This window comes from Anopheles darlingi, chromosome 3 (assembly GCF_943734745.1).
Source record: "Anopheles darlingi chromosome 3, idAnoDarlMG_H_01, whole genome shotgun sequence".
NCBI classification, from domain to species: domain Eukaryota; kingdom Metazoa; phylum Arthropoda; class Insecta; order Diptera; family Culicidae; genus Anopheles; species Anopheles darlingi.
Genome location: NC_064875.1, coordinates 56,251,464 through 56,259,541, shown reverse-complemented (window position 1 = coordinate 56,259,541; position 8,078 = coordinate 56,251,464). Strand labels below are relative to the sequence as shown.

At 48.9% G+C, this 8,078-nt stretch overlaps 2 protein-coding genes across 6 annotated transcripts in view; both read left to right on the top strand.

Moving 5' to 3' along the window:
- Nucleotides 1–1,710, top strand: part of LOC125957076 (serine/threonine-protein kinase tricornered) — a 4,896-nt gene extending 3,186 nt beyond the window's left edge. For all 3 annotated transcript variants that reach the window (XM_049689489.1, XM_049689490.1, XM_049689492.1), the window contains exon 5: nt 1–1,710. This exon is cut by the window's left edge and continues 200 nt beyond it. The gene's annotated coding sequence lies outside the window, so the exon portion shown is untranslated.
- A 1,417-nt stretch (nt 1,711–3,127) lies between these two features.
- LOC125957077 (transmembrane ascorbate-dependent reductase CYB561) lies at nt 3,128–7,117 on the top strand. Of its 3 annotated transcripts, none has more exons than XM_049689495.1 (5): nt 3,128–3,271; nt 5,707–5,978; nt 6,052–6,263; nt 6,335–6,489; nt 6,557–7,117. In XM_049689495.1, the coding sequence occupies exons 2-5, from the start codon at nt 5,765–5,767 to the stop codon at nt 6,729–6,731; spliced, it is 756 nt and encodes a 251-aa protein (XP_049545452.1). In that variant the 5' UTR covers nt 3,128–3,271; nt 5,707–5,764; the 3' UTR covers nt 6,732–7,117. The 3 variants fall into 3 exon arrangements, with proteins under 3 accessions (XP_049545452.1, XP_049545450.1, XP_049545451.1); XM_049689493.1 differs by having other exon boundaries at nt 3,130–3,355; XM_049689494.1 differs by lacking the exon at nt 3,128–3,271 and adding an exon at nt 3,417–3,657.
- The last annotated feature ends 961 nt before the right edge of the window (nt 7,118–8,078 follow it).

Sequence of the window (8,078 nt, the reverse complement as noted above, 5' to 3'; positions counted from 1 at the left end):
GCAGCGGGTGATGTCATCAGTATATAAAGGATGTCGGCGTTACCGGGATGAAAGAGGGATTTCAGAATGGAGGCTTTCGCCTTCTCGTGCGCTTAGGAGAGGGAGGAGAAGATGTTCGCAAACCTCTTAATTAGTGAGAGATAGCTTGGGTGTCCCGTGAAGGTCACTCGGTCGCTCATTCCATACACACACAGGCACGTTGTTTAAGTAACCCCGTGATGCTGCTGCTGCCGCTGTGCCTGCTGGCTGTTATATTGCTTGGATTGGCATGGTTGATTGGCTCAAACGCATGTACACCAAACACACACACACCGGCACTCGTATCGCACGTATCCCGTACATCGAAGCAGGTCGGCGCGTGATGGTGACCATATTGTGACTTAAAAGCAAAACATTTCTTCCCTCCGTCCCACGGGGGAACCGGTAATTTTCTTTCGAAAGCTTTTGGAGTCTTCCTGTGATTGGTGGGAGAGTCTTTTTCTTTCTCACCCCGCAGCTCCGAGTGCAAACGCTCTGGGAGTCGGCCTCGTGTGTGTGTAGTGCAATATGCGAATGTTCTTTAGAAAATTCGAAAACAAAAATCATGCGAACGATCAAAGCGCGCGGGGTGAGAATGATATCATGTGCGCTGTGTTGGGAAGAAGACGCATGGGAATGTGAGTGAAAAAGTGTAGACCGCACACCGTTTTCCTTGTGCATCGTTTAGTCTATTCTGTTTCACTTCGAGCGTTTTTTATCACGATTTTCCATTTTAATTTGTCTTCTTGTTCATTCATTTGTTCTTCCGCGTGTACCAAGTACTCTCTGTGTTAGTGTGTTGTATTAAGAGCGTTTATCATTGGAACCATAGATCGTGAGAGCTAAGCAAGCGTGAAAGTGAGCAGCCCTGTTTCGTCCTTTGTGCGTGCTTAGATGTGTATGTTGTGTTCAAGGTTTTATCAATCCCACTTCCTTCACCAGAGCTGGAGCCTGTGTTGTTGTCAGTAGCACGCTTGTACACCGAAAGGAAACCAGTTAGCCCCACGATGGCCTAGATGGCCCGATAGTCGATCGCCGTCCAAGGAGAGGAAGTTAAGGTGCGAGACCAGGACAAAGCGATGTAATGCGCGTTCGAACAAACGGTTTCCACTGGTTAAAGATAACCACGAACAAAAAAACAAGAGGCGGAATTTGTGGCTTTCCCTCAGTAGAGTTAGTCCGATAGCTTTCGTTAGGTTTCTCTTTGTTAAGTTATTATTGTTTTAGGCAAAACGCGTGGAAAAGGTGAAGGAACCGGCAATATACAGAAGCGCAATTCGAATCCCGTTCCCTTCTAAGATCACTTCTTGCCCAGTTCAGCCCCGTCAGACAGACAGACAAACAGACGACGACCGATCTGCCTCGTCCCAGCCCCAAGCTTCCCTTTCGTTTCGTATCGCCTAGCGCGCGACATGGAAACATGATGAATGTCCTGATCGGAAGCTATGAATGAAAGAACGAAAGAGAAAGAGAGTAAAGAGAGAAGAAGAGAGCCGATAGTATTAATTAGGATATTGCATAATGCGTAATGTATTTGTATTGAAACTGCATTGTTTTTTTTCTTTTAAAGATTAATTATTATATTATATTATTCGTTCGTAAGTGTGATATGAATGCAGCTGGCAAGCATACGCGAACATACGGCTACCCGAAGCAGGCGGATGATCTTATAAAGGAAAAGCACTGAACACACACACTGCGTACACACGAAGGATGCTGTGGTTTCCAACGAATATCAATGCCTTCTTTTTCTCACTCTCTGACTCTCCTTGTCGCTTCTAGCCCGATCACAGAAAGTGGCAGCAGGGCGATGGCGAACTTAAGAGATAAAGTGTGGGGAAGGAGGTGTGTAAAAGTGTAGTGTTGTACTTCTTAGTTTTGTAAATAGTTCTATAGTCGACCCGCTCCGCTAGCGCGTCTCCAAACCCGGACATAAACACACACTACGTCCATCGGACAACCTATTTTGCATTGCCATTACTATTAGTATCTGCTCCTGCTCCCTATGTTTTCATAGATTATGTTCACCCTACATGCGTGCCGCGTACGTTCATTTACGGTCCCCATCTCACCCCCATTTCTCCTACACCTATGACGAGCGATAATAAATCTTAAAAAAAGCGCTTTAAAATGAGAAAAACCCACAGCCCAAGCTTTGTTATTTTTTCCTCCGACAACAACTGGGTACCGGCGGGGCACCCTCGAGATACAAGCTTAAGGGAAACACATATGGAAAGTGCCGACGGCTCCCAGTGCAATCTTAGTGTAAACAGACACCGTTGAAGATCTCTCCATCATATATCATCCCATCATATCACTCTGCAACAATGTATTTTGGAACATTTTTACCAACCCAACAGCCGAGAGAGCTTCAGCATCAGTTAGCAATCTTGGCTCTCGGAGCAACAGCTGCAGCATGAGATCAGTGTACTATCATCGTCATCCTGACTACCACTAACAAGAGCATCATCATCAGCGAGAATCATTCAACACAATGCCGTGTTTTCGCGCGTTTGCGCATCCGAAATTGTCCCGGTATCAGAATGGAGAAAAGGGGGGCCATCGGTAGCAGCAACAGTGGCACCAGCAGTGGCGTCATCATCTCCAAGCAGCTGCAGCCAGTAGCAAGTAACCTGCTGACAATCAATTCACTCATCGGTCATCCAACAAGTTGCTCTGCTGCTTCACCAAGAATACCATGGAATGACGCTGCTATGCGCGAGTAGCCGATGCCGTTATATGCTTAAAGCATTAAGGTATCAGTACTTTTTATCCATTTTTACGTCTTATCAATAATTTTTTTCTTCTTTTTGTCATAAGCTAACGATAACATTTATTTCAAAAATTATTTACCGTAGGTAGGGTCCACAATTTTTCAAAAACCGTATGAAACGTGATAAACTTTCATCAGTTTCTTCGAGAGCTCCAGGCACGTGCGTTGCCCATAGTGCACACTGCTGTTAACGGGTTCTCTCTCTCTCGCATCTTTTTCAATTTGAAACGAGCTGCCTCTCTACTCAGAGATGCTTAGCTCAGCAGTAAAAGCCTGGCGATTTTTTTTATCTTCTCCAGTACGCGACCACCCGCTCAAACCCCCCTCACACTAACGGTGCCAGCAACAACCGCTGGCCAGCCATGCTCTAAGCGCCATTCGGAACTGAACCCACGTTCAGTTGCGTGCTGTTTGTGTTCGCGGTCACCGCACTTATCGCGTGCCGTCCGCCTAGTACATCTCAGTGAAGTCAACTCAGTGGTACGTCGTGGAGTGGAAAACCCCGTAAACGTGTTGTTCGTGTGCCACCACCTAGAGGGCGGCGAAAGTGCGACTCTGCTGCTGGTGAGGCCCCACATTTTTTCCAGCCACGTGTCCTACATTTTCGTTCCTCGCTGCCTTTCTTGTGTGCCACCAGGCATGACTGTTGAGCACAGAACCCCCAAAAACCACCCCAAAAACTCGTGTTACTCCGATTAGAACATATCAACTAATGGCCGAACAGGGGTAAACGAATGGTTCGGATATAATCGACACCGAGTGTGTATCAACAGTTGGTGCAACAGATGAGCGTCACTCACCTTATCTTTAGCTAGTGCTTCCTACAAACAACAGGTTACATCGTTCTTATCGAGCGCTATTCTAAGGTGTGTACTGATGCGCTGCGCGAAACAGCTGTGACCGATGACGAGAGTTTGCGAACGAGCTTCTGCTATCATCATCGCATACCATTCTCGTTCTCTCTCTGAAGCGCTGCTATTGCTTCCAATCACGCCCTAGGGCTCTTGGAATTAACAGTCCATTAGATTGATTTCGGTGAAGGTCAGCTCGCTCGCTCGCGGTACATACCATATGGAAAAACGGTGTCACCCGTATGGTGGTGGTACCTTCTCGTGAGAGCTTTTCCCGGACGCACGCACTTCGGACACGCTCCTTTGTTCAATTACTTCTCCGAGTAACAGAGCCGCCCATTGTAATGGTAGAAGGTCGTGCATATTATGACACTATTAACATGCCAGTCACCACCGTTACCGAGAGTGTGTGTGTGTCTGCGGTTTTTTTGTATGGTAGTAACCACGCCAATGTGTGCTCCCAGTTCTGTGCCAGCGAGTAGTAGTCTGCAATTTTCCATTTGAAGTACACCCGGTTCTTCAAATGCTGTTCCCAGAGCTGTACAGATTCGCTCAGTATTCCTCTGACATCTTCTCCTTGGCATGTCACGAGTCAGAACATGACTCGAGCAGCATCTCGAACCCCGGACACCCCCGCCCCCACCCCATACACATTGCGTATGCGAGAACAATCTGAGGAATGTTGATGGGTCTGTGGAATATCCGAGGCTTTTCTTCGTACAGCGCCATCGGTACGAGGGGGAAGAAAATCGATAAAAATATAAGCTAGAGGTCCCAAAGGACGGGGCGAGCCGGTCCAGAGCGTGGTATATTTGAATTAATTAAACCACCCAACACACAGGGGGCGGGAGCCGTTACTGGTTAAATGTTCCAGACATTAGGGAGGCGGTTCCGGTGCCTGCGAAACAATTGCGCAGCTCGCAATGCCTCGAAGCTCGAAATGTGGGATTTGCGGTTTCATGCGGTTGCGATGTTGGAGATGGAGTTCCCTTGACTCATGAATTATGAGTCCGAAATTTTCGAAAACGAACTCTCAGGGGGCGTCGACTGGGAAAGCGTAGGCCATCACACACACACGTTACTGTAATGCTTCTACTTCAAGGACATCTCCATGTGCGGATCTTCTTCAGATCACTAAGCATCTCGTCAGTGAGCCGACTGAAGGATTTGTAAAAGGGACAGTGCTGGTCCACGGGTTTTTCCTTGTCATTTTTTTATTTCGATGTCCAATTTGGATCCGAGTTAGGTGCCAGAGCCCTCTGGCTAGGGGCGTTGGCTACTATCCGGAAGATGCATCGCCGAGCGGATACGCTTCGCCACGTCCTAAGCAGCTGCCAAGAGACCATGAACGCACCGCACCATGTGTGAAGCGAATGCGCATTTGATCCGATTCGCGGTTGTGAAGTGATGAAGGCCGATTTCCCCGCGGTCGAATGATCGGTTTCGGAAAGTTGCAGATGTCTTTACGGGCTCTTTTCGCGCTGATTCAAATGAATCTGAAAAATGTCGAACGATTGTGGCCAAGGGAAGGTGTTGGTCCGACATGGTCGTTAGCTGAGAAGCGCTGCGCTTCGAGGTGGATTTGACCAGTACCAGATTAATGAGGTGTGGGATGGCAATTTAACGAGCTTATCGTGCAAACGTCGTTCTGATAAGTAACGATCGATGCCCTTGAGTGGTTTTGTGCACTGATTGGTGCGGCTCAAGTTTGCTAGTTTGCAATAAAGACATTAATATGATAACCCCTTTGGATCTCCTAGTCCTCCACACGTGACACGCTGACTCAGAGAGCCTATCGCGCGCTTACAATTTACAGCGATAGCACTCGAATGTTTATTACGGTCACAGTTGGACTGCGATATGTCTGCGATTGTACGAACGAAGCTGCCCCTAACTGCTGACGCATCAATCGCGTCTCATACGTTCCAACATTCCGATCGTACCGGCTCCAAAACCGGCTGTTTTGAATATGCACACGCCGTTTTCGATCACTGAAATGCTGATACTACTGTAACGATTGCGACTTAAAGGTGACGCTAACTCATCATTGATTCGTAATTACAGGCTTCTCCAGCGGAATCAATCAAACAAGTAACTTCCATCAGCCATCGGGGTTAGCACCATGGACAACAACAGCCCACCACCGCCGTCGGCACTCAACAATTTCCGAGTGCTGTACCTGGTGACGCAGCTCGTCGGCATCACGATCATCATACTGGTGAGCTGCTGGATCGGTATCCATCTGAATGGCTTGGCCTGGACCTCGCAGCCGGGAATACAGTTCAACTGGCATCCGCTGCTCATGTCCGTTGGCATGATCTTCCTGTACGGCAACTGTAAGTCCCGAAGCCACCAGCGCCACGATTCAACGCTTGACTCATCTGCCTTTTATACCGTTTTTGTCCACAGCGATACTGATCTACCGTGGATTCCGGTACGCGCGCAAGAAGGCACTCAAGATTACGCACGCCACCATCCATGGGGCGGCGTTCGTGTTTACTGTCATCGCACTGGTGGCCGTGTTTGATTCGCACAACCTCGCCAGACCGGCACCCATTCCGAACATGTATACGCTCCACTCCTGGGTTGGTCTTTCCGCCGTTCTGCTGTTCTCGCTGCAAGTAAGTTGGTCTGGAGCTAGAATCTACAAAATAAGACACTTTAATGATCGGAAATCCTCTCTTCGGCACAGTACGTGTTCGGATTCGTGTCCTATCTGTTTCCGGGAGTTCGGGAGCAACTGCGCTCCTCCTATATGCCGGTGCACGTTTTCTTCGGAATTGCTGGATTCGTGATGGCGATCGCAGCCGCCCTGTTGGGTCTTCTGGAGAAGGCCATCTTCTCGCTGTAAGTGCTCTCTTCTCCGTCGTTCATTTCTTTGCTTCTCATGTTCTTCTTTGACCTATGTTGGCAGACCCAACTACTCAGCGCTACCGGCACAAGCCATTCTGATCAACGCGATCGGTCTGATGTACATCCTGTACGGTGGGCTGGTCGTGTTTCTAGTCACCGAGCGCCAGTACAAGCGGCATCCACTCCCCGAGGACGTCATGCTGCTGACGCACAGCTCCAGCACCGGTACCTCATAAGCGGTGACATAGCAAAACAATCCGCTGCTCACGCCCAAGGGCCAATTAAAGGGATTTACTGAAGTGACCGATGACGTTGAATGCATTTGAGGAGTTCGTATAGCTAACATAGAGACGCATCTACACTACCAATTCCTCCATTCTGCCGAGTGTGTGTGTGCGTGTGTGGGTATTTTGATTGTATTATCGAGTACTTAAGTATTATAGTAAATTGTGAGTTAGTTCTATATATATATATATCTATGTATATACATCATCTGAATTGCGAAGGAGCACCGGACGGTACCGACGCATAACCGCACAAGCTGCTTCTTCCAGCATATTGTACATCTCTGCGCTCCACCCTTATACGTTTCACCAATAAAAGATATCATTATCTAGAGCAATCGATACTATATTATACTAAGGGACTTGCTAGAGTGCAATCGCCACTCGACGAACGATGAGTTTGTGGTCAGACCGTTTAGCTTACGTAATCCGATACACTCCGCACGGTGTTCAGTGACGTGAAGTGGCTCTGTTCCGGTGTTGCTAATCACACCGATGCTCCGTGTTGCGGTAGATCGTTTCAAATACTTGGCGAGCGAGGCGTAATTGTGATGCGGAATGTAGCGCCGGCTGGTAGAGATTGATTGCGGGTTCGCTATCGAGCGCAGCCGGGATCTGTAGCTGCTCCTGATCCTCATCTAAACTCGAGCGCTGGGAATCCCCCGTCAATGGGCTCTGTAGTTCAACGCGTAATGAGACGATCTCGATCTGGTGGTCGGGGAAGATGCCCAGCTCGAACAGATACTCGAAAAGCGAATGTGAAGCGACCGGAAGAGCGTTGGACATGTGCAGAAAGCCAGCTCGATGTTTTAGCCGTTCGCTCGTCTCCTGCAGTGAGCTGTAGCGATGCGGACTGAACCAGTAGATGAAGGCGTCCCGGGACCACAGGACAAAGCAGCAATCGAGCGCTACGATGAGCTGCGCCGTCCAGGATGGTAGCAGATAGTTGATCATCTCCTCGAACTGCCTTCGCTGGCGATGTCCTAGTGCAGGTGACCAGCGGTACAGGTGGTATTGCTCGCCGGAGAATCGTGGTTCCGGGAGCGTTTTGGTCATCCAGGGAGCTACCGCTTGCGCCACTTTCCACGTATGCTGCTCTCGCTTAAAGCACGCATTCAGCAGCCGGTTGTCCCAGGTGCTGGGCCGAGGGCGTCGTTCCTTTAGCTCGATCACGTTCAGGCCTACTTCGAGCGAACGCTCCAGATTCGGCTGCAGAAGATGGATGTTCCCGTCGAGTAGTGCAACCGACGGTGAAATGAGCTGCATCCCGGTGGTTTGCTTCATTTTCCAAACGATCCG